The following is a 26,789-nucleotide window of genomic DNA, read 5'->3' on the forward strand; positions in this document are numbered from 1 at the left end:
ACCAGCTTCCCAATGGTCCTGTCCGAAGGCACCTGCTGCTTTATTCAAGGCATTGGCCAGGTTGGGAGGATGAAGTTTCACCAGGGGGATTTCTGGGTGGAAGGGTAGGAGAGGAGTGTCCACACACTCAAGTGGCAGGAAAGGATGTGGGCTGGCTGCTGGTTTGATGAGGACAGCGACCCCAGATTTTTCTGGAGTTGACATTCGGTATTGGTTTCCTTTGGGGATTTGTGGCTACCTACCTTCTCTTCAAAGAGCCAGGGTCCCCAGCCTTGGACTGAGAGTTGGGCCAGTAGGTCTGTCGCTGCTTGGTCATTTGTGGGACAGCCTTGGACTTATGCCATATGAGTCACAGAAATGTGAGTCTCACGTTTCTGAGTAGATGAGGAGTTTGAGGAGAGCGAATCCCCACAACCCTAATATTTAACAAATATAGTAATAACATGAAAGTATTTTTAGTACTAACATTTAGTGTTTACATGAAAATATTTTGTGTGAAATATTTATAGTACTTATATGAAAGAAATCAAGTTGAACTTGGCTTCCATTGACTTAAACATTTCTTGATCACTCACTTTGTGTGAGGCACCATGCTAGGAAGTAGGATTGCAATCGAGCTGTTTTGGGGGGAATTTCTCCATATCCCTTGGAATAAGTAGTACAACCCTAGAGATCACACACCTCCGTGGGTTGCTGCAGAATGGCTACAGTAGAAAGTTCTAGAAACAAAGGGCAAAATTCTTAACCTTCCCTTCCTTGTGTGAATCATCAGTTTCTCCTTCCCTCTGCTTAGTTTTAGAAGTTTGGGAATTACTTTCTCTGCTACTAACTGTGTAGGACCTGTGCAAACTGTCTCGCTTAATCTTTCCAATGACCCTTTTTTAAATATTTTAGAGAAAGAAACGTGGGTGGAGGGGTAGAGAGAGAAGGAGAGAGAATCCCAAGCAGAATCCACGCTCAGTACTGAGCCCGACACGGGGCTCGAACTCATGAACTGTGAGATCATGACCTGAGCCGAAAGTAAGAGTTGGATGCTTAACGCTTAACTGACTGAGCCAGCCAGGTGCCCTGAAACCAATTTTTCAAAAGAGAAGAACAAAAACTAGATGGAGTGACTCATCCAATATCTCGGTTCCAGTCAGGGGCTGTACTGGCTTCGTTATGTGAAAGTTTCCAGACTTGCATCGGAGCCTGAAGCCTGGCAGTGGTGAGCATCTCCCTGACTTGAACCCTCACGCCAAGAAGCCCAGGAAACGGTCTTGGAAAGGGTGTCTGGTAGGGCTGGTCGGAAAGGGAGTCAGAAGTGGTGGGAAGCGGATACTTCCGTGCCTGTCCACCTGGGACTCAAGCTAGTGACTGGCAAGGCGAGGGGAGGAGGGAGCGAGTGCTGAATTTGAAGAAGACAGGGAACCCAGGGCTGGTGAAATAAAAGTTTTTCTCAAGCTGCTGTCTGGGACGCTGACCCGATTATCCATCCTGCCAGCGCACGCTGCCTGAGGTCAGTGAAACACTGCTCAGCCACAGAGCCTTGATAACACAACCCTGGATGAGACGACGCCCGGCTGGAGTAACACTTTTTGCCTCGGGCTTCACAGGAACAAACAACGTGAGCAGGAGAAACAGAATCCCAGAACTACAGACTCTCAGGGGCGGAGATCTTAGAAGCCCTTCCTCTAACTGGACCCTGAGGTGTGCCTACGCTGTCTTCCAGCTTCTGCCTCCTATGATGGGCGCTCCCACCTTGTTCCCCCATTTTGGGTGCATGGGTGACATTTAAATACAGTACAGAGAAAACGAATTACACGTGTGCGCATTGGGGGCAGAAGCCAAGTCGAGGCCCTTGTGTTTATTCAAGTGGCTGCTCAACCACCCTCCTTCCAGTTCCTCATTGTAATGGAAGCAGTAGAAGGAGCTTTGTGGCTGGCTCCTGTCTCCCACAGGACTCATCCTGTCTCCCCCCAAGATGCTAAGGGCCTCGGATGCGACAGGCTTCACTGAAGACCAAATGACAACGCTGCCCATCGACAAGTAAAAGACAAACGTGGCAGCATACGCTTTATCTTTGCAAAAAGAATAAATCAAATGGTGTACTCACCCTGAGGCTACACAGGATGCACAAAAATAAATCGACCTTCTGTTCTCCCGGCCTCAGAGTTCTGGCCCCTGGCACACGGATGCTTTGGTTGTTTCTTAAAGAAGAAATGGAACTTGGCTGCTAAGCAGGGCTGGGCATTCTGGGGAGGGGCTCGTGATGTCAGTTGTCTACCGGGCCTCACTGGCCCAGGTCTCCCCGCCCCAGCTTCCCGTAGTCCCTGTGGATGATCCAGGGGGATTCATCTCCACCCAGACCTGAGCTGGGCCCAGGCTGGGTGAGGAGCCAGAGTGGATCAGGTGGGGACTTGGTTTGACCTCAGTGATGACAATACCCAAGGGGAGAGCCGCTTGCCCTGCTGTGACCCCCACCCCAGAATGCCACCACCATCCAGAAGCATCAGGTCATGCTGGCCCTTGATGGGAGCCAAACCATGTGGGCAGAACTCGTTTTTCTCCCATCTTCCCACCCCCACAAAGCTTCCTCGTGGCACACAAATGGCAGCCAGAACTCCACTCTCTGCAGGCGAATTAGCTCTCTGCATTAGGCAAAGTGGCACCTGTCAAGTCCTCCAAGGGTGGCACCCGGAGGTATATGCAGACCCAGGGGACTCGAGCCTGCACAGCCAACCCCTGGTTGACGGAGTGGACAGGTGGCGGCCCCTACCTTTTTTACCTTGTATCTCCATTTTCCTCGACTTTTTCTGCACGGCCACCTTTTCCAATCTTTTAACTGAACGAAGTTCTCAGGCTCCCCCTGTTGGGTAAAGAGCTCACTCGTACCATACACACGATGCACGGCTTGGGAAAATCATTTAATGACAGAGAAAGCACACCAAACTAGAACAGAAGCCCGTCAGGACTGGCCGCTGTACAAATCGAAGCCCAGAGGCCCCAAACTAGCACTAGACATTCACAGGGGGAAGTCAGTCGTGGTGAAGGGAACATCACGCAGCATTTCTGAGGACACAAAGGAGGCAGGAGGCAGCAGAGACTCACGCACGTGCTGTGTGTATCTGTAACTTGGACTCCTCTGCAGGCAGTTTTTTCCTGTCTTTTTTTTCTCCCTTCTTCATTTGATTGTAGGGCCTGCGGTGGTTTGCAAATGACCAAGTTGAAGAGAGGCCTCATGTATCCAAATCACGTGAGAGCCGATGTTGGAGGCAGATGTGGCCCAGGAGCTGCTCCAGGGATCACACCCATGTAACCTGGCCTCAGTCCTGTGAACAGTGGCTCAGGGAGCATGACAGCAGCTCTTTTAGAATCTGGGGTCTGTGCACAACTTCCCAAAGGCATGCTAGGAAATAGGGTTACCAAAGAAACTTTGCCAACCCCAAAGGGCAAAAGTCATTCTCGTTTCTATCTAGGTTTCCAAGGAAAGGACAAGAGAAAAAGGCAGCAACTGAAAAACTATTTGGAATATTGTGGCACTTCACCAATCTCTTTTGCTTATAATATATGGCAGAGAAAACGGAACCCTGTCGATAGGAACTTTCATCAGAGATAACCCTATACTGTACATTCTCAGAATACAGAAAGAATCCTTCCTATCATACATATTTCATCTTTAAAAATAATCTAACATAGTCATATTCTCTGGCTAGTAGCAAACTATTAACATCTTTTGAGAGTACAGAGAAAACTTTGGGATTCATAGTAAATTCTTGGACGTGCGCGCCCCTCCCGCCCCTGATCAGCATCATCTATGAACACATGTCTGCTAAAGCATCCCAGAATCATTGTTAAAGGAAAGGAATATGTTACAGTTTCACCGAATGGATTTTTAGCAAGAAGTGATGAAACATTTTTACCTTGGCAAAAATGAAGCACAAACATAATGTTTCACTGGCTCGGGCCCATGCAGATGCATGTTTGTTACGTGGGGCTGTTTTACTGTCACCCCGAAATCACAATTAGCATGCAAGTTGTTTTCAGCTATTGAGTTAGAGATAATTATTGGCAGTGCACCTCTTTTGTGTAACCATGATCACTAAGGCAAGATTATTATTTCACTTTGTATAGAATATCAGCAGTATCTTGTCAGATGCATGTTTATACGGTATAGACCTGCGACTTACTGTTTTTTTTTTTTTAAAAAAACCAAAACTCAAAACACAGATCCCTAAACACGATTCAATTGAAAATGAACTGTTGCGCTTTTAGAAATAGATTTTTAAACTACAAGGCTGCCCTGTTTTTGTTTTGTTTTGTTTTTTTATGAACATTTTAAAAAGTTCCCACCCCTAAAAATTTGCCAAATTATTTCTTCATTATTGGTAACAGTCTCACCAATTTGCTACCACGGTTGACTCTCGTTGAGCTGTAGCTGCTAAGGTCCTTGATGTGAGCACAACACTCTCTGGGGTCGGAACAGTTCAGTTCTCCAACTGTCCACCTGCAACCCGAATGACCTTTACTCCTCAATTCATCCATTTAACAGTGGTCCCGGCAACGGGCATCCAAGGGACCCAGGGGTGCTTTCGGATGGGGTTGGCTTGGCTGTCCCATGTTGACCTTCAAGCCCTGGACCCCACTGCAGATCTGATCTGCAGACCAGTGGAATGTCCTTTGTTTCTCAATAGGAACACACAGGAGCTGGAATTGCTTATTCAAGAAAAGCTCGGGCAGGAGAGGCAGCTCCTTGGCCTAGCCAAAAACAGATGCCAGGTGAACTTTGTATGTGTTTGTGTGAAGCCAGTGCAGCAGCAGAACTGGAAAGTCCCCAGGGGACTGTTCCCTGCGCTGGACGTTTCATACAACAGAACCTTTGGAGGATGACAAGTGGATTGACTGAATCCTGATGGCCAACGTCCTCTGTAAGTCCTGGAGCACATCCTGGCCCGTCCCTTCACCATTTTTGTCATAGAGGAGCTGCTTGAACGCTTCGTTTTCGATGAGGACCATCATGTTTTTGAGAAAGTAGCCTTCGCAATACGCGGAAAGCTCTGTGACTCCAAGAAACTGTGGAGGGCAAGAGGAAGCAGGAGACGGTTATGTTTCTGAAATGCACCTGGCTGCCTGCACAGCTAATAATGGTGAACACCTATTAAGGCAGATTGACTACAAAAATGGCCCCGATTCTCTAGCCTTTGCTGTATTCACCCTCATGGGACAAGACTTGGCAATTTCTCTCATGAGAGGGTTGGAGTCCATTTCTTCACTGCTTGGCCTTGTGACTTGCTCGGGCCAACAGAACACGGCAGAAGCCACAGTTGCTGATTCTGAGCTACCTTCAAGTGGCCATGTCTGTGCTTCTGCACTCTTGCTCAGAAACCTGCCTCTGTCACGGGAGCAAAAGCCCTGGTTAGCCTGCTTGGAGGGTTGGCGGCTCCATGAAACTGAGAAGAGAGAGTGACAGGGTCCAGCCACGGTCAACAAAGCCAAGCACAGCTGACCAGACAGCTGATGTCAGAAGCAAGGCCCATGGAGACCAGAAGAAACTTCCAGCTGTCCCGTTGACTCATGTGCCGAAGAAGGGTTTACTGTTTTATCCCCTGGGTTCTACGGTTCTTTGTTGTGGCTGTAGACAACTGGGACATGAATGGAGTTGCAGACACAGCTCTATGCTCTTGGGAGTATTGTTAACCTGTTTGACTGTCACAGCAACCCCGAGTGGGCACTGACTACCAATTCTCTGTATTTAGAGCAGTGGTTCTCAACCAGGGGTGATTTTTGCCCAGGGGACGTTTGGAAAAGTGTGGAGAGGATCTGACTGTCACGACTGGGTGGTGGCGGTGATGTGTGTACTATTGGCATCTAATGGGTGGAAGCCAGGGATGCTAACATGCCACGATGCACAGGACAGACTCTGCAGCAGAGAATCCTGTGGCTCAAGCTGGCAGTGTTGAGGCTGAGACACTGATCTAGAGATGGGGTTCCTCACAGACTGAGCCGATAAGGAAGGGATTACGTTGACCTAGCTCACCTTTATAAGCCCAAGCAGAGGGCTTGACAGATGGCAGACACTTGGTAAGTTGTTTGTTGAATGTATGAGTGAGCAGTTAACTCTCAGAATAATGAACAAAAAGTGAACATTTACTGGGGGCTTACAATGTGCCAGGCACCTTGGTAGGCACTTCAAGTACATCATCTCCTTTAATCTTCAACTTCCCTGAAGGAAGGCAGATTACCACCTCCAATTTACAGATGAGGGAACAGACAAGAGTGTAGGTTACAAAAAGTCACACAGCGTGTCAAGGGCAGAACCAGGAACTGAATCCTTAAGGCTGTGTGCTTAACCATTAAGACACTGCCCCCATTCTGACACCATTAATCAGAGGCCAGGTATTCAGCCTCATGTGTGCGTGGTGGAGGAACTCACGTTCGAAGCAAAGAAGTAAATGCGTATATGTGGGCTGGCTGTCTTCAGATCTTTTCTACAGTTTCCAAAGTCCCTCTATGGCAATGAACTGGAAGCTCAGAAGTTCTTAAGTGCTCCTTGAGATAACATCCCACTGCTTTATTTAAATGTTGATTTATTTAAATTATCCAAATGCTGAATCATCCTTCTGAACTATCCTGTCCTTTAAACAAGAGATGTGGAACACCTGGGTGGCTCTGTCGGTTATGTGTCTGACTCTTGACTTCAGCTCAGGTCATGATCTCGCGGTCCGTGAGTTCGAGCCCTGCGTCGGGCTCTGTGCTGACCGCTCAGAGCCTGGAGCCTGTTTCAGATTCTGTGTCTCCCTCTCTCTCTGACCCTCCCCCGTTCAAGGTCTGTCTCAAAAATAAGTAAACGTTAAAAAAAAAATTTAAAAAAACCCAGAGATGCACTTAATTGTTAGATGGGAAATGATAATGAGGCAGTGCTAACAGGGCTATGGTGGAACGAGCTGGAACACCTGGGTTTGAGTTGGGGCTCACCCACCTCCCTCAATATGTGACCAGGACTGGGCCACTTGGCCTCCAGCTTTAGGTGCATCATTTTCAAAATAAGAATTATGACACCTGCATCCCAGACCATGATTCTGCCGTTTGTCACACTTAGGAGAGATAGGTTAGGAATGTAGTTAAGGGATGGGCTTCTGGCTTCTGGGATCCTGCCCTGCCCCCCTCCCTGCCCCAGATTTACCACTAAGCTATTGGCTGTTGGGCAATTTATACAATCTCTCTTTGCCTCCAAACTCCTATCCATAAAATGGGGTTGATGATAATACCTACTCAACAGTCTGTTGTTGCGATTAAAATGAGATAATGCATGGAGTGACAGAACAATGGTCAATTGGGAGTCAGCACTCACTCAATATTAGTTGTCATTATAAATGTAAACTATTTATCACTCTCCTTCTCACCAACTGGTATCCAGTGACCCTCATGCACAAAGTAGGTGGCCAGGCTGGGAAAAAGGGAACTGACTGTGTCTATAGAACCTAGCCCAGCTAACGGACCAAGCTTGTGGCAATGAACTCACTGACACCATTCATTGAGCCAATGGCAACTGTATGTATAAAAACCACGTGCAACCTTGGGTACGTGAAATCACTTTTCTGTGCTTCAGTTTCCCCAGCCACAGAATGAATGGCGTGACTCAGAGGGTACCATGATCTTCAGTGCATTTAGGAAGCAGACACACCAGGTAATTATGCAGTCTCTGAGAAACTTAGAAGACGTGGTGAGGTTTATCAGGCAAGAGGGCTTGTTACCACCCAGGGTTCCCATAGCTGCACAGTACCCTGAAGTTGGGAGAGATCTTAGGATTGCTTTCATTCTTTCAACATGAACCCTGACATTAGAGTCACAGAGTACAAGCCCTCATCGTACAGGTGGGGAAACTGAGGCTCAGAATCGCCTATCTTTGATTCTGTGGACACAGAGAGCACTCCCCTTGACCACACCTGGCCACTTGCTTTGTATATAAATGTCACTCATCACAAGTTAGTGTAAGTAGAGAACAACAAGCACAGTAAATACTTACATTTATATTTGGTGATATTTATTCAGTGGTGACTATACATCAGACCCTTGCCTACCTCCACACAAATAATGACTGACAGAACTGGGGTGGGAACTCTCATCTCCTATGCCAACGATTGACAAACTACAGGCCTGTGGGCAAAATCTGGCCCACTACCTGTTTTTGTGAATAAAGTTTTATTAGAACAAAACCACACCCATCATTTATGCATCATGTATGGCTGCTTTTGCATTACTATGGCAACCATATGGCCTGTGTGAAAATATTACCTGGCCCTCCACAGAAAACGTTTGCTGGCCCCTGTCCTAGACTGTAATTTTTGCAAGAGCAGAGCTCATGTCTTACTAATTTTTTATTATATTCTGATGAATACAGTTCCTGGTAAATAGTGGGTGCTCAATAAACACTAATGAATGAATCCCTAGGTTTTGCAAACCTGTGTTCTTTCTAGCACAGTGCATGGTTGGGCTTATTGCATTAGCTTAGATTCAATTTGATGAACCAGCCTCTTCTTTTTCTCAGGTTGAAAGGGCCATCAGAAGCTTCAAGGCCCCCTTTTTACGACTGAATAATTTGGGACAGATTTACCAGGAAAAAAAAAAAAGATGGTTAAGCCATGCATTTATGGGATGGACTTCTCATCTGTATAAAATTCCACAGCTGTCTCAAACAGTTAGATGTAGTATAGAGGTAATGTTGCCAAGGTCTTGTTGACATTTGGGACACTGTTATTAGCATATAAACTCCTGTGTTTCCTGGGGTTCTGAACCAAGAGTTGGTTTTTTTTTTTTCCGTTTTTACTAAACTCGCCTCGATGTGCAGTACAATCTGCCAGAAATATAATCCACATGCATGTGCTCGTTAGTGGTGTTGCAGTATCTGTAGCACAGGGGCAACAGTATACAGAACGGGGAAAGGGCAGGGCTGGCTGGCTTTGCCTTGTTTTCTATGCAAATGTCACGAAAGGCAGACTTTTGCATTGGAAACACACCAGGATGTGGCCTGGGAGACCGAGGCAGAGTCTCGTGTCTGTAAAAGGCAGAGCTCTGGCTGCAAAGTTACATAAACAGAAGGGGCAGTTTCCTGCCATAGGTATTCAAAGCCCATAGCACTAATGTATTCCCAACCTGGGCTCCTCTTGCATCAGGCTGCAGTATTAAATACAATAGCTACGGAAGCTGCCTGCCGAGGAGCCTGAAGTGGTTAAAATGGATTGCTGACAATATGATAGGCCATGGCAAAGCCACTTGTGGATGCTGGGTTCACAGGACAATTGGAGTGTCTGTGGCCAGGAGAGGGGGAAGGACCACAAGATTCATAATCAGGCTCTCTTCTTGGGTAGAGAGCAGTCTCTGGATGCTTTTCTGCAGAGTACTCAGTTTAAAGATTAAAAAAAAAAATGTGCTGTGTCCTGAGAGACCAGATTTTGGTAAAACCCTCATTTAACCAAAGCACCTAGTGTGTGTGTGTGTGTGTGTGCGTGCGTGTGTGTGTGTGTGTAGTAAGTAGTGTGTAGGTTTTGATTTACTGATGACCAATGAGAAGATCTCTTCTGTGTATCAATGATTATTGCAAATATTTCAACCATTTATTAGGCCAGAGAGCAAGGTTAAGAGCCTGTGCTTTGGAGTAAGACAAATCTAGGTTTTCCCATCTGGGTATATACCTCAAACCCCAAAGAACTAAAAGCAGAGACTTGAACAGATATTTGTCCTGTGTTCACAGCAACATATTCACAGTAGCCAAAGGGTGGAAACCACCCTAAGTGTCCACTGATGGATGACTGGATAGACACGATGTGGTCTCTCCAGACAATGAGATATTATTCAGTCTTAAAAAGAAACGAAATTCTGACGCATGCTACAGCGTGGATGAACCCTGAGGGCACTGTGCTACCTGAAATAAGCCAGTCACAAAGGGCAAATACTGTACGATTCCATTTATATAAGGTCCCTAGAGTAGTCAAGTTCATAGAGACAGAAAGTGAGTGGTGGTTTCCAGGGCCTGAGGGGAAGAGAAATGATTCCCAAAGTTTCAGTTTGGGAAGATAGAAAGTTCTGGAGATAAATGGCGATGATGAGTTTACAACAATGTGAATGGGCTTATGCTGCTGAATGGTGCGCTTAGAAATGGTTAAAATGGTAAATTTCATGTTATGTGCATTTTACCACACACACACACACACACACACACACACACACACACACACACACACACACAAATCTCCATAGTAGCTGTGTGACCTTAAGCAAGTTCCTTCCCCTCTCTGTGCCTCAGTTTTCTCATTATGATATGAGACTAATGATAGCATTTACTTGAAAAGGTTGTAGTGAGCATTAAAAAAGAAGGTGTAATACACAAAAATAAATTCAAAATGGATGAAAGACCTAAATGTGAGGCAGGAAACCATCAAAATCCTAGAGGAGAAAACAGGCAACAACCTCTTTAACCTCGGCCGCAGCAACTTCTTACTCGACACATCTCTGGAGGCAAGGGAAATAAAAGCAAAAATGAACTACTGGGATCTCATCAAAATAAAACGCTTCTGCACAGCAAGGGAAACAATCAACAAAACTAAAAGGCAACCGACAGAATGGGAGAAGATATTTGCAAACAACGTATCAGATAAAGGGTTAGTATCCAAAATCTATAAAGAACTTACCAAACTCAACACCCAAAAAACAAATAATCCAGTGAAGAAATGGGCAGAAGATATGAATAGACACTTTTCCAAAGAAGACATCCAGATGGCCAACAGACATGAAAAGATGCTCAACACTACTCATCATCAGGAAGATACAAATCAAAACCACACCGGTCAGAGTGGCTAAAATTAACAACTCAGGAAAGATGTTGCCAAGGATGTGGAGAAAGGGGAACCCTCTTGCACTGTTGATGGGAATGTAAACTGGTGCAACCACTCTGGAAAACAGTGTGGAGGTTCCTCAAAAAATTAAAAATAGATCTACCCTATGACCTAGCAATAGCACTACTAGGAATTTATCCAAAGGATACAGGAGTGCTGATTTGTAGTGGCACATATACCCCAATGTTTATAGCAGCGGTATCAACAATAGCCAAATTATGGAAGGAGCTCAAATGTCCATCAACTGATGAATGGATAAAGAAGATGTGGTATATATATAAAATGAAATATTACTCAGTGATGAAAAAGAATGAAATCTTGCCATTTTCAACAAGGTGGATGGAACTGGAAGTTGTTATGCTAAGTGAAATAATTCAGTCAGAAAAAGACAGATGTCATAGGTTTTCACTCATATGTAGAATTTGAGAAACTTAACAGAAGACCATAAGGGAAGGGAAGGAGGCAAGCCATAAAAGGTTCTTAAATACAGAGAACAACAAACTGAGGGTTGGAAGGAGGCAAGCCATAAAAGGTTCTTAAATACAGAGAACAACAAACTGAGGGTTGATGGGGGTGGGGGATTGGGAGGGGCAGGGAAAATGGGTGAGGGGCATTGAGGAGGGTACTTGTTGGGATGTACACTGGGTGTTGTATGTAAGTGATGAATGACAGGAATCTACTCCTGAGGCCAAGACTACACTGTATTTTAGGTAACTTGACAATAAATTATTTTTAAGAAAAAGTAGGTGTAATACGGATCTTAGCACAGGCGCCTGCACACTAAAAGGGCTCATTGGATGTTGGCATAAGACAGAAAACAACATCTCAAATGCAACCTGAGTTTTCAGGATGGGCAGTGAGAGTGTAATGCACGTCAGTTGTCACTCTACAAAGCAGCGGGTGTGGGAGATGTCTCTTGAGCTCCACTTACTCAAAAGAAGACTTTTTTGTTCTAAATTCCTGATCTCAACTCATTTCACTGTTTCTTCCTAGCAAATGCTAATCTGCCCATCCTGAGCACATGAAACAAAAATAAAATGGCACCTGGACAAATTACTTGACTTCTCTCGGCCCCAGTATCCCTACATGCGAAATGGATTGGATGAGATGAGGTCAGTGGTTCCCAAAAATTGGAGTCATGACTGGCCTTAGGACTGAAGTCACAACAGTAGCCTAGGGAGCTTATTAAAAATACAGATTCCTGGGTTCCACTGCAGAGACCATTGTGGGTGGGGGGCTAAACACATTCAGGACTCTCCCCAGGTGATTCTGATTAGTCTACCTGACCAGGAGAATTCCTTGGGGGTCTCCAGGGCTGGTAATCTGTTCTCAACCTTGGTCACACTGGAAATCACTCGGGAAGCTCTGGAAAACACCTTTCCCCGGGCTCTACCACCAGAGGTGAGTTTAATTGGTCTGTGATAGGTCCCAAGCATAGGGATTTTAAGTGAGTGCCCAGATGATTCTACTGCACAGCCAGCACCAGGAACAGAGTTCTAGAACAGTGATTCTCGCCCTTGAGCATGCATCAGAATCACCTGGACGGCTTGCGAAGCCATAGGCGGTGGGTCTCTCCCCCAGAGTTTTTGATTCAGAGTAGGTCTGGAATGGGGCCCTAGAATATACATTTCTAACACGTTAGAAGATGCTGACGCTTCTGGACTGGAGAACACTCTTCGACAACCACTTGCTACTCAAGGTGTGGCTTAGACTAGCAGCAGAGGCTTCACCTGGGGCCTTGTTAGAAATGCAGAATGCAGGGCCCACCCTGGACCTGCTGAGTCAGGGTCTGCAATATGATTCGTGTTCACGTTAACATTTGAGAAGCACTGTCTGAGAACAACTTTGCTTTGGGAACTTCTGAGTTCCTGCTCTCATTGTATTTGGGAGGGGTGACATAAAAGGAAGGCATCTTTTCTAGAGCAGGAGGCTGATGGTGGGAGGGATGCAGGGGTGGCTCAGCCTGGAGCAAGCGGGTCAGCACCAGCTCTCTGCCTTGACTCCATGTCTGTGAAGGAAAAGCCTGACCCATTTCAGTACACGGCGCATGCTCAGGGCAGCCAGAGTGGGACTGATTACCTTGGCGTGGTTGTAAATATCCACACAGTTGTCGGTATTGATGCTCTTTGCGCAGATAATCTCACAGTGTCGCTGCAAAGCCTCCAGCTGGAAAAATTTAGCAGCAGACAGAAGCTAAAAACCATAAAAAGAGCCCGTTAGTGGCTGGGAGGTGGAAATAAAGGGATGACAATCATGGGAAAAATCCTTATCTTCCGCAGAAGTGTCCCAAGGTGAAGGGCTGGGAATATAGGCATTGGTAATGTCACTTTAAAGCCCAAAGGAAACACTAGCCACTAAGAGTGATCGAACTCTGTTGCGGGGGAAGATGGCAGAGGAGAGGGGTTTGAAGTGAACCAGATTCACATCTATTCTAGCAGGGGGTCGAGCAAAAATGCCTGAAGTTGTTACGTCCAGAAATATGGGTGAACACCATTAGTCAACAAGATGGATTTCAGCGCGGCTCACTCCCTCTGTTCATCCAGGTGTCCACACAAATGTCCCCTCAGAGAAGCCTCCCAGACCACCCCGCCTCAGGTCATCTCCCTTCATCACTGTCTGCCTTCCTTACCCTGTCTTAGTTTTCCTTAGAGCCCTTCTCTCCCCAGACATGATGTCATGCCTGTCGCCCTCAGTCCATGAGGGCAGAGATCTCTGTCCCTTTGCATTACTGCTGTAGCTTGGCCCTAAGTGTTCAGAGGGATTGCCTTTGGGGAAAGGATGGGGGCACGGGGGAATGAGGGGGCCTGGGTGAGCTGCTTTTTGTGACCAGCTCTTCTGTATTATTTACATGACGTACATGTATGTTCGTTATTTTGATTTTAAAATAAAAATAAATGTTAGAGAAGAGACTGCGTTCTCAGATGGTAGCTTGGTCCTGAGGTAGAGAAGTGTCAAAGGAGTGGTCCAGAGAGGCAAGAGAGGAACTGTGGGTGGGTGGGTGGGGATGACGATGGAAGGGTTCTCAGAGTATGATGGGAAGGATAATCACCTTATTGAACATAGGAACTCTTACAATCTTAAAAATCCAATGAGATAGACAATTATTCCCATTTCCAGGGAAGGAAACTGAGGCTGAGAGAGGTTAACTAACATGTCCAAGATCACACAGCTCAGAAGGGACAGAGCCTGGATTTAAACCAAGTTTGGTTCCGACTCCATGTTTTAACCCCTGTGTGGGGTCACCTTTTGAATGACTGATAGTGCTCTGACATCTCTAATCAGCCAGGCACCCTGGACTCTACAGACACCTGAATGGATCCTGGCTCCTTTGCTCAGGATTATCAGAGTAATCTTGGCTTCCGGTTCAAAGCTTCCAGTTTTGAATAGGAAAACCAACAAGGGGTCCAGGTTTAGGAAAGAGCAGGGACTCTTGGCTTTGGGCAGAAGGGAGCAGAAACAAGGCCCCTGGATTAGGGAGGGGAGACAGGCTTAACGGTGAGGTAGACAGCAGATGGGGGACAGCCAAGGAGACTCAGGAAGGGGGGATGGTCATCCTCAGCTGGTTGGGATGCTCCTGGCTTCTGTATCAACAGACGCACTGTGATTTGGGGAATGTTTTCCAATGACAGAAGTCACAAGGGTAGCTCCTGACGACGGTATCTGAGCCCTAGTTGTACCTAGAGTTAGCCTCCGCCTCCGCAGGCAACTTCCTTTACCTGCCCCCCCTGCCCCCCACCCCAAAGCCAATTAAAAGTGGATTTCACGGAGCTCCTATTGCAAGTGCACTGAGCACCCTGGCCTTCCGGAAGGGGCTCTGATGCAAAACCCTTGGGAGGCAGGACCCCAAACCCTGCACCCAAGTGAAAACCCAACACAGGTCCCCCCAGCCACCGCCAACACCTGCCAGTGACCTGAGTTTACAGAGGAGCCACCGACCCGATGACACAACAGTTTCCTTACCTCCATTATCTCGTTGTTTTTAATGAGAAGTGACTCTGGGCCACCGTAGTAGAGATACTGCATAACCAGCTGGAAGAAAGGATACAGCGAGCAAAGCATCAGTCAGTGTCAGCACACAGACACCGTCAGCTTACAGCCGGGCAGTCTATCGGTCCCTCTAGGACACCTGTCCCCAGTGTGGCCATTCCCGCTTGATCACTGCCTTGTAGGAGAAGTTCCACTTAGGATGCTTCTCCCGGCTGGATGTTTTTCCTTATGGCATGCTGACATTTGTCTCCTTGTGATTCTGCTGGGTTCCAGTGCATCCCCGGTATCACATTAAACAATTCTGAACAATTCTCTGTTCTCCATCTACAGATGGCAGTCGCGGCTTGTCTTTCCACCTCCCATGCCATCAGGCTGCCCCCAAACAGGCAGTTTAAGGAACCTATGGTAGGGGTCGCATAGGTTGGCATGGAAGCATGGCCCAGTTTGACAGGATTCTTAAGTCCCAGGGGATGACTCTGGGCTCCCATGGGACCACCTGCTCCTCATTACAGCTTGACAAGACCCAGGATGAAGCCATTAGGGGTACACAGTTTCAGTGTTTCACTGATGATGTGAACAGTCTGAGCCAGGCTGTTCTTTGTTCATGTATTAAGGAAGCCTGAATGGTGTGCAAAGTCCCAGAGCTTTGCAAATTGGTGTCCCTTTAGAATGAGGCCCCAGATGTGTAGAACTGGCTGTCACTACCTCCCATGAAGCCATTAATTTTTTCTTTTAATATTTTAAAAAATTTTTTATTTTTTTAAAATGTTTATTTTAGAGAGAAACAGAGCGCGAGCGGGGGAGGAGCAGAGAGAGAGAGAGAGAGGGAGAGAGGGAGGGAGGGAGGGAGGGAGGGAGACACAGGATCCGAAGCAGGCTCCAGGCTCCAAGCTGTCAGCAAGGAGCCCGACGTGGGGCTTGAACCCATGAACCATGAGATCATGACCGGAGCTGATGTCGGATGCTTAACCGACTGAGCCACCCAGGCGCCCCAAAGCTTTAATTTTAGGTGGTGAACATGCTCTTCTCCACCACTGTCTTCTGCCTTATGACACATGGACTATACCTGCCTCACCCCACGGCAGTTGTGCCGGAAACATCTATAGACTGGTTATGTCCCATCTTTGGACACTTGTAAAATGAGGCGCTGGGGCTGGGCTGTCCTCCACAGTCCCTTCAGGCTCCAGTGGTCTGTGACCAACATACGGCAGTGGTTAAGAGCAAGGACCCTGCACGTGGGCTCCCTCAGCTTCTGAGCAGCCCTGCCGCTTAAGATCTGAGGGACCTGAATTGAGTTAGGTTCTCTGTGCCTCAGTTGCATCATCTGCAAAGTGGGGATAACATTACCTACCTCATGGGGTTCTGAAGAGGGTTAAATTATATGTAACAGGCCTAGCAGGGGCCTGGCACATGGCAAGAACTGAATACATGTTAGTTCTTCAGTGTTCTCTGAGGTGGAAAAATCTTTCTCCGGTAGTGCTCTGCTGTGCACTGCCACGTTTTTATTCAGGCCATTCGAGGCCCTTTGTGACTGATCTCAATCTACCTTTTGCACGAGTGTTTAAAAGTCATCATTTAAAAAATATATATATATTTACAGCTTTATTGAGGTCTATTTTACATAATGCAAACGCATCAACTTAAAGCATACAGTTCAGTGGTTTTTAGTATATTCACAATGTCGTGCAACCATCACCACTCTCTAATTTTAGAACATTTCTAACACGCCCAGGAGAAACCCCGTACGCATTACCAACCCGTCTCATTTCCTCCTGGGCCTGTCCTGACAACCACGATGGATTCGCGCATTCCGGACATTTCCTATCAGTGGAATCACACAACACATGCTCTTTTGTGTCTGGCTGATGACACTTAGCGTAATATTTTCAAGGTTCATTCTTGCTGTCACTTCTCTCTCCTACATTCTTTATTGCTGAACAATGTATCACGTTTTGTGTATCCGTTCATCAGCTGAGGGACATTGGATGGGTTCCACTGCTTGGCTGTTATGAATACTGCTGCTATGAATCAATTTACTTTTTCAGATCTCCTCTGTCAACCAAACCTTCTCTCATCCTAATCTGGACAACATCTGCCTTTTATACTCTGATCACTCCCACCCACTTGCCTCTAACAGAACCTACCACTTCTCTTTCAGTTCCGCACTTTTGCCCATGCTGTTCCCTCTGCTTGGATGCCCTTCCCTTCTTCTCCACCTGTTGAACTGGGCCCCCTCTTTTGGGATCTCAGTGGTCACATGTGTGGAGCCTTCTCAGATGTCCTAGCTGTAACCCCTGGCTGGGCACACATCATCCACAACTGCAGTGTTACTTCCCACGAGAGCTTGATGGGACCGTCTATGTCTTGTCCTTCTCTGCATTCTCGTGCCTGCACTCAGCAAGCGCACTTTAAACAGGAACATGAGCCCTCGCCTCACCTCCTCTTTCGTGTTTGAGTCTCCCACGGACTGACTTTGGGCTTCTGTGCCCACCTGCCTCGTCACAGGGATGGCGGTGCATTGATGGTGGTGGCTGAGGCTTTGGGAAATGATAACACAGCATCGTTTACCCTCCCCTCCCTCATCCTGATGGGCCACAGGCATCTAACGTATCATGTCAGCGAATAGGGGGATCCTGGCCTTATGTAAATCAATGGGTCCCCCCAGCGCCTCTCTTTTACAATGGCCAAACCGATAATGACAACAATACGAGCCGTGACAATGACTACCCCGAATACAGGGCCTCTCCATTTACAAAGTGTGCCTCCATCATATTAGCTCATTCATTAGAGGTCGGGCTGTTGACTTAAAATGCTGCTCCTTAGCAGATGCAGATCCTGGGGCTCATGGGATTTAAACTGGGCTGTCCCTTGCCGTCAGACTCTGCCAACACAAGCCTTTTCTGCAAAGGGGGCAAAACGAACCCTTATTAGGCCAAAGGGCCTGTTTATGGAGTTGTTTTCCTTGGCAGCTGTCAACCTGCACGGAGCCGGGATTTAAATGGCATCCACGGCCTCACAGAGGCCCCCACTTCCACGTGTAGCCTCAGCTGCGTCCTGCTCTTGCCCGTGTGTGATGTTAAACAGTCTTGTGGGGAGGAAACTCAAAGCAGTCTCATTTAACTAAAATTCTTCTGTCAGCATGGAAGTGGAGTGAACAGGCTCCTGGGAGCCTCCTTCTGGGTCGGATTCAGCCCTCCTTGGCCTATTTCAAGCCACAAATGAGGCTTTTCTTCTTTTATGGGGAAGGGACAGGCACACAGAGAAGTCCCCAGGGCCTGCTAAATCTTCCTAACTCATTACAGTAACTCCAGGCTAATGTGGCCAGGAAACCTTCCCCAGGCAAAAGCAATTACAGGCCTTGGATTCCTCTGGGGCCACGCTTTCCCACGTAGGTCTCTCGTTCAATGAATCCGCACAGCAAACATTTATTGAATGCCTACTACAAGGTTCTTATTACAGGAACCTCCCCAATTAGTTCCAGGCTTTATGGCAAAAGCGCCCCCTTCACGAGCACTCAGGAGAGCTGGGGAGGCATGCATTTTCCAGCACTTAGTTCATACTCAAACTCGAATGGGCCTACGATTCTTTCTTCAGGGCCGGGTGATTTTTTTTTTTTTTTTGGCGGGGGGGAGAGGGGTGGGAGGGCCCAAGTCCCTGCAGTTGGGGGGCAACTAGAGATCAGGTCTGGAAGTCAGTCAGGCCCGGGTCTGAACCTCAGCTTGGCTGTGATGAGTAGCCGGAGCTGGGGCCACTACCTTCCTCCCTCTGGGTCTGTGTCCTGGCTGTAGGTGGGAGAAGAGCTTCCCGGAGGGGCGGCTGGAAGGACTGAAGGAGATGATGTATGGCAGTGGTTCTCACAGTGGGGTCCCTGGACCAGCAGCATCAGCACCACCTGGGCTCTTGTAAGAAATATAAATTCTAGGACCCCACCCTAGGCCTACAGAATCTAGGACTCTGGGGATGGGGTCCAGGAATCTGCATCTCAACAAGTTTTGTGTTTTATCGAGCAACCCCCTTCCTCCCCTGCCCTGGAGATTCTGGTGCCTGTTAAAGCTTGAGATCCACCCTAGTGCAGAGCACTGTGTCTCCACCTTGACTGCATGCTGGGACAATGGCAGATGCTCCAAAATACTGACACCTGAGCCCCAGCCCCTGTTCTGATTGGTAGCCTGGGTGCTGGGAATTTTCAAAGCTCTCCAGGTGACTCCAATGTCCAGCAGAGGCTGAGAAGCACCAGCTTTGAGCCTGACACATAGCTGGCGCTCAAGAAATGAGCACTGTTATGGGGCATCTGGGTGGCTCAGTTGGTTAAGCATCCGGCTCTTGGTTTTGGTTCAGGGCATGATCTCATGGCTTCGTGGGTTCAAGCCCTGCATTGGGCTCTGGACTGACAGTGTAGAACCTGCTTGGGATCCTCTCTCTCTCCCTTTCTCTCTGTCCCTTCCCGGCTCTCACTCTTTCTCTCCCTCTCTCAAAACAAATGAAAAAAAAAAAAAAAGAAAGAAAGAAATGGGCACTGTTATTATCACTGTTCCCCTGTAGAAAGTGTATTCTAGAACCAAGCATCCAGGCTTTGGCACCAGGAAGACTGGGCTCCAATCCTGGTGTCACTAAAGTAGCACTAAGACTTGGGGCACGTCATTTAAGTTTTCTGAGCCTCAGTTTATTCATCTCTAAAAATGGCAAGAAGTATCCAGATAACCAAGCAAGCAGAGGTTAGTGCCTCATTCATAGCTGGAGCCCCACAGAAGTTTGTTCTCTGCCCTCCCAACTCTAATCCTAAAACAAAGCAGCAGTTTCATGGAAAATTTCAAACTCAGAAGTCACCACCATTCTAGAAAGGGCTGTGGCCACTTTGCTCTCAGTAGAAAATGTGGTGAGGAATTGGGGTGAGAGGCTGGGTCTGGGGGGGCATGCCAACTCCCTGGTCCCACACTGGGGATCCAGCTCCTCTCTGCCACCCCCACCCCAATGGGATGGCTCCCCCAGACTGGCCTTGTCCCTGGAAACTGCTTTAATCCTTTCCCCAATGCTCAGTCCATAGTAACCTATCCTACAGGGTCTTGTGCTTAGTAGGGAGATGGTTTACCAGTTACGGGTTAGAAAAATAACCCACTTAAAAATTGCCAAGTTGAGGGGCTCCTGGGTGGCTCAGTCAGTTAGCCGTCTGACTTCAGCTCAGGTCATGATCTTGCGGTTTGTGAGTTCAAGCCCTGTGTCGGGCAGGCTTTGTGCTGACAGCTCAGAGCCTGGAGCCTGTTTCAGATTCTGTGTCTCCCTCTCTCTGTCCCCGACCTCTGCTCATGCTCTGCCTCTCTCTCTCTCAAAAATACATAAACATCAAAAAAAAATTTGCCAAGTTGTCCTACTTGCTAATCTCTTCAAGAACCCATGACATAGACAGAGGTGATATTAACTTGTTAAAAATGGAGAAAGTGAGGCTCAAAGAAGAGTGTCTTACCCATAGTTACTTGGGAAGGATTCTTTCATTTGAACTTTTAACATAACCAAAGAAATACATCTCTAATGGTGGAGATGCAGGTACCTCAATAGGCTTTAGGGGCCAGTGTGAGGGCATGGTGGCTTCCTCTGAACATCCATGGCAGCCCTCTGGACAGCAGGATCTGAGGGGCCAGGGAAAAGCCACCATCTGGCCTGCTTTCTTCCCACTTGGCTCATACTGAGTGGTCCCAGTGTCTTCTCAGTCTCCAATATACCTTAAGACCCGGCTGAATAGACTGATAATCACTTTCCCTCAAACACACCCCATGATTTCCCACTTTTGTCCGTTTGCTTATGCTGTTCCCTGCCTCCCACTGCAGTTTCCCCTTTCCTATCCACCAGATGAACAAACTGAGGCTTAGAAAGGTTGGTTCTTTGCCCATCATCATGTGATAGACACCAATTTTAAATAGGAGAATGCAGCATTTTAGTCCTGGGCTGCAGCTCTTTCCTTCCAAGTGCAGATTGGAAACCTGACCCGTGGCCCTGGTCATGGCCAGCCTTGTCTCCACCCCTCACCGCCCCCCCCCCCCATTATCTCTGAGTTGTCTCAACAACCCTCTTAGAGCATGAATCCCTGGCACACCTGTCTGAATCTTATCCACTCTTACTGCACTCCTCCCAAGGCCCTACTTCCTGAACTGAACCGCAGGAAACAACGTTCTGTTCAGAATTCCACGATCCCACCCCCAGGTCACCCACGTCGGGTCCCTGACCCTGGCTTGTGGGAGGACAGCATGGAGGGAGTGCAGTCGTTAAAAGTCCACTGGCTCCTGATCACATTAGGCTCAACCATGGTTTTGGGACTTCATCCTTGCTGTTCTCTGCCTAGAATCTTCTAACCCCCTTTTTAAGCCTCGAGCCTTCCTAGGGTTCCCCAGCTTCTCTTAAGCTTTCACTATTTCAGCTGACACCTCATAGGAGACCTTCTCCAACTTCCCTGGTCCTAGTTGTCACAGCACATCGCCTCCCTGCCCCCTACCGGTACCTCCCCACATTATATTGTAAGTGACTAATTATTCAGTTACCCGCTCTATCCTGTGACGCCCCAGGGGAGGAATGTCCTTTATCCTTGTGTCCCCAGGTCCCAGCAGAGGGCTAGGCAACCAGTAGGTGCTCAACTAATGCTGTAGGGATAAAAGGATGGTAAGCCGGAGGGGGTGTAAGGAGGGGCCCAGTGTGCAAGGAATTGAGGACTCTGCAGTGGCTAACCCACAGGTGGATGACCAGCACAATGCCCTAGGTCACAACTGGGGCTCACCTGAAAGATGGGGTACTTCACGTAACCGATCTCTATGCAGGTGCTGTCATTTGTTGGTTTGCTGGAGAGGAGTGCTTTGAACCTGAAAAAGAACACAAGAAAGGAGATAAAAAAGACCCACACACACATCCACAGTTTGTGAGAAACACCACTCTAATGAGAGAAACATGTAGTATCTTGTATTCCCCGCCCCCCACTCTGAAATACATCATCAGTACATCCACAGATGTCATAATGCAATGCCACCCCAGTAAGATACCATATTCAAATCTGAAGTTACAACTTTATTTTTTTTTAAATTATTTTTTTTAGGGGGCGCCTGGGTGGCTCAGTCGGTTAAGCTTCTGATTCGGCTCAGGTCATGATCTTACAGTTCGTGGGTTTGAGCCCTATGTCGGGCTCTGTGCTGACAGCTCAGAGCCTGGAGACTGTTCAGGATTCTGTGTCTGCCTCTCTCTGCCCCTCTTCTGCTCACGCTCTGTTTCTCTCAAACATAAATAAAGTTTGTTTACTTATTTGGGTGTAGGTAATCTCTACACGCAACGTGGGGCTCAAACTCACAACGCTGAGATCAAGAGTCGCGTGCTCTTCTGACTGAGCCAGCTAGGTGCCCTGAAGTTAAAACTTTAAAGTTAAAAATAGTAGTTTGAACTGTTATTTCTCAAACAGGTGACTGGAACAGAACAAATACCATTTAAAAGCCCATCTGTCTGTCCCACAGGACTTATCACGAAGGCTGCTTCCTTCATGGGGTCCTCTGATACCCGTGGTGCTCCCCATCTCCTGTGCACCTTTGCTCCTGGAGGGCAGGGACTCTGCCCTTCTGCTCTGCTGCATCTCCAGAGCCTGTGCCCTTCCAGATCTGCTGCATCGTAGGTAATCAACAACTGTTGACTACCTATCGACCTCCCCACGGATGACCTGCTGATGGGCTTCAGATGTGCTTTCCTGCGATCAACAAAACTGTAAGCTCCTAGTGGGTACAGATCCAGTCAACGGAACACCCTGACACTCAAAACATTTAGGCATAAGCTGTGTTCTTTTCTTCAACTTATAGTTTTGAAAAAATAAGATTCGCAGAACAGTCATAAAGACAGTACAGAGCTCCTGGATGCCCTCTACCCAGCTTTCCCGGATGTTAACATCCTACACAGCCATGGTTGTCAAGACTAAGAAATCAACACTGGTATGATATCTATCCTGCTTTTCTATGGCATCATAACCAAGAACCGTGTAAGGCATGGCATATTCCTCTTGTTGTGGCAAAGCAGACATCTGGGGGTTTGCATGTGATTTTGGGGAGAGGCAGTGGAGAGTCCAGGATGCTTTTAGGAACCCAGGAAGTGTTGGTCACATACATTCATTAGCAAATGTCCTGGAAGTGGGTTCTGTTTCTGGGTACCCAGTGTCCTGATCACTTTGTTCATCCTCCCCCCGCCCCCTCTGTTCCCAGCAGCCTGCCTCATTTCAGCATCCTGCCTTCCTCTGTGCCAGAGCTTTGCTGATCCCAGTTCAGCGCTTTGGATAATGCGGCTCTAAACAGCCAACTTAACTCCAATTGAAAGCAGAGAGAGCAGCAGCAGAGGAGGGAGTGATACCACTGTCAACTCCATAGTCAAGGAAAAGTCAGGTTCAAGACCTGTAAGTGTGGGATGGCTTACGCCAGAGTTCCTGGATATTTGGAGGACAGGCCATTCCAGGCCGCTTTGTACGACATTTCAGGTTGTACACTGCGTGAGGGCGCTGGGCTGGGGCAGCTAAAATCCAATTCACGCTCTGCTCTGAAGCCCTGGGCCTGGTACACACTCTGTCTGCCCAGAGGACCGGTGCCCTTGCCTGAGTCACACAAAGGCGCTGCTGTTTATACTACTGGCTGCTCTGTGCTTAAAAAAACAATCTCCAGAACTTGCTCTGTATCCATGGAACAACTCCCCCACCTTCCCCTGCCCCCGGCCCCAGGCCACCCATCCTACTTTCTGTCTCTATGAGGCTCACCACTCTTGGTTCTGCACATAAGTGGAATCATACAGTGTCTGTCTTTTTGTGACTGCCTTGTTTCTTTGCATCCCACCCCCAAGGTTTATCAGGTTGTAGCATCTGTCAGCTCTGCCTTCCTTTTTAAGGTTAAATAATATATGTATATACCACATTTTGTTTGTCCATTCGTCTCCTGGCGGACACCTGGGATGCTTCTGAAACCTGTTGGCTGCTGTGAATAATGTTGCTGTGAACTTGGTTGTACAAATGCACTTTGCTCTTGAATTCTTGATTTTGAAAAGATCATCTTCCAGTCCAGGGAAGATCCCACCAAAATTGAATTTCAGAGACTAGTAACAGCAACAGCCACACTCATAATTCAGCTGCTTTCAAAACTGACCATACATACCTCGGAGAGGCGGTAAATAACAGCACTTTGTGAGCGTAAAATGGTCTTCCTTCTACCAGAAAGGTAACATCAGACATTTCTTTATTGTTAAGGAAATGAGGATCTAGAATAGGAAGGGGAAAAAGGGTAGCTTTAGTGGAGAGAAGGGTGAAGTTTACATTTTTCTTCTGGAAAGTGCCAAGAAGAGCCGACAGGGGAAACCATGGTCATAAAATACTCACTGGTGAGACAGAGGCCAAACAGGAGACAGAACCAGTCAAAAGAACACTCAAATCACTGAAATTCAGTTTTTTTCATAGGAAATCTCCATAGCTTATTTGTGATTAGAAGTAGCATTTCCCCAGAGGAGACTCAGCCATGGCCTGATGCACATGATTTTCTGATGGGAAAGGCAAATGTATGCCCACCTCCCCTTTGCTCCTCCTACGTGGGCTCGGTGCTCTCCCTGCCTGATGGCAAAGGGGTCTAGAAACTCTGCCCCCTTACCACCGTATTCCAGGTGGTTCAAAATCCAAGCCCCTCTCTCCCAGAATCAGAGGCACGTGAGCCAGTCCCCTGCTCTCATCAACAGTGACAACAAAGGAGGTATATCACCACTCGCTGAGCACTTACGACGTGCCAGGCGCTGTGGAAGCTGGCACGTGCACATGCAAACTCATTCGGTCCTGGCAGACAGGGACCATCGTCAGTTGTGCAGTTAGGAAACAAGCATGCAGAAGTTTGAGCCAGTGACAGGTGCAGTAGCCAGGATCTGAACGTGGGCTTTGAACTTTGAATTCGGATTGGAGGGTCTGCATGATTAAGCACTAGGATCCCTAGCTCCACCCCCCTCGCCCCCCAATTTGTCTGTCCTTTTAGCCACTGAGACCTAGAGCTCCTGAAGGTGCCAGTCTGTCCTCAGCTCAGTGCTTTTGCTTGTTGGGAATATCCACCAACATCCCTGCCCCTACTGGGTTCTGCCCCGCTCTGCTCCTGAGTCAGTCTGGACCCCTGCACGAGGGCAAGGTGGACCTAACCTCTGGTGGGGCTTCCTATTACGTCACCCGCCCTGAACTGAGCTGCGGGGCCCGGCGGGGGGGGGGGACCTTTAGGAGTCTCTAAATGGGAGATTACCTCTCTGCGGTGTCTGCACCCAAGATTCTGAGTCTGAGGATACACGACGAACTGCATTCTCAGCTCACGTGAGAAAGATTCTTCCTTGCCTGTGGACGGCACCACCATCTACTGGTTGCCCAAACCAAGGATTCGAAGGCAACAAGACACCTTCCTCTCCTGGGCTTACCCAGATCTAGTCTATCACAAACACTGTCCCCTCTTCCTCCTAAGTGTTTCTCGATTGCCCCATTTCTCTCCATCCCCAATGCCCCTGCCCTTGCTAGGCCACAAGATCTTTTGTCTGGGGACCCGCAGGAGCCTCTGTTGGTCTCTGCCTCCAACCCGATGGTCCACCTCACCACAGTCATTCTTACTAAAGGCAGATCTGATCACGCCCCTCCTCTGCTGTAAACCTTTCCATAGCTCCCTAGCGCTCCCAGAATAGAGTCCAAACTTCTTAACAAGGCTCCTTGTGATTAGACTGCTGCCTTCTCTGGCCTCTCCCTAGTCACATCCCCCCGTCAACCCGCAGTGTGCTCGAGCTACACGAGTGCCACATACTCCCACCTCTGGTGCTTCACCTGGGACACTTCCAACTCCTTCCAAACCTGGTTCACCCCATGTGGGCTTCAAGATTCAGTGCAGACACCTTCTATCAAGAAGCCTTGCCTGACTCCCCCCACCCTCCTCAGACTGACCAAGCATCCCCTACCTGTGCTCTCATAGCCCCCTGGTGTAGCCTCATTTGCTATAGAGTATTCACTGTTACTTTGCCTCCCTGTAACTTTGCTTGGGAGATCAGGACCTTGTCTGTTCTTTTCACATCCTTGCTCTGTGTCTAGAACAGAAAGGTGGTAACGCATAGGAAGAGTGTGGGCTCTGAAGCCAGAAATCTCAGCTCTATGACCTTAGGCAAGTTATTTAGCCTCTCTGTGCCTCTGTTTCCCTTTCTTTATAATGGAAATGGTAATATCCATTATACATCTACATCATTTACAGTGAGCATTAAATGAGTTAATTTTTGCAAAGCACTTAGCAACATGGCTTACACACAGTACTCCTCAATAAACATGACTATCATAGTAGATGCTTAATTAATATTTTTCTGAATGAGTGAAGAATGCCTTGACCCTTGTTCTACAGTCTTGTTCTTAGATCCTGCCAAGGACATCAGGCTCCTTCTTAGCCTGGGGACTTGCTTGTTGATGGGCCCTTCCCCAGGGGTTAAACAGTTGTCCTGAAATAAAACTCCAGCTGCTTCTTTTGGCTGGGTTTAGGCTGTCCTAACCATTAAGAGTGGGGATCAACCCCCTGGATATCTGGGGGCCATAACCCCAACTGCTGGGCACACCCTGACAACTCTATCTTGGACTCCTGGCCGGCTCCATTTTGCCCAGACCCTGGACCCAGAATTTGTCTTCTAGGCCAACTCTCCTCTTCCAGCCCCTGAAGGTAGGATGGCCCCTCAGCCCCTGTACTGCCCCAGATGGTGGTCCTCCATTCATACTTCTGTCTGTACGTATAGCTACCTCACCTCTTCCCATTAAAAAAAGTTTTAATTTAGAACATATCATAAAAGCATAAAACAGTCAAAATCACTTACAATTCCACTATCATGAAAATATTTTATGAAAAAAAAAACCCCTCAAATTTCTAAACAATCCAGACGAAGAGAGAAGAGAGGCCA

The 26,789-nt window shown here is 47.7% G+C and overlaps 1 protein-coding gene across 5 annotated transcripts in view; it reads right to left on the reverse strand.

Moving 5' to 3' along the window:
* Positions 1 to 2,887: 2,887 nt before the first annotated feature.
* Positions 2,888 to 26,789, reverse strand: part of ABTB3 (ankyrin repeat and BTB domain containing 3) — a 317,410-nt gene continuing 293,508 nt past the window's right edge. For all 5 annotated transcript variants that reach the window (XM_058741506.1, XM_058741505.1, XM_058741504.1 and 2 more), the window contains 5 exons: positions 24,008 to 24,110; positions 21,622 to 21,703; positions 14,832 to 14,900; positions 12,951 to 13,064; positions 2,888 to 5,052 (listed from right to left, as the gene is read on the reverse strand). In XM_058741506.1, the coding sequence (XP_058597489.1) occupies positions 4,843 to 5,052; positions 12,951 to 13,064; positions 14,832 to 14,900; positions 21,622 to 21,703; positions 24,008 to 24,110 (578 nt within the window). In that variant the 3' untranslated portion in view covers positions 2,888 to 4,842. The remainder of the gene's footprint in view (positions 5,053 to 12,950; positions 13,065 to 14,831; positions 14,901 to 21,621; positions 21,704 to 24,007; positions 24,111 to 26,789) is intronic.

The sequence above is a fragment of the Neofelis nebulosa genome, chromosome 8 (genome assembly GCF_028018385.1).
Source record: "Neofelis nebulosa isolate mNeoNeb1 chromosome 8, mNeoNeb1.pri, whole genome shotgun sequence".
NCBI classification, from domain to species: domain Eukaryota; kingdom Metazoa; phylum Chordata; class Mammalia; order Carnivora; family Felidae; genus Neofelis; species Neofelis nebulosa.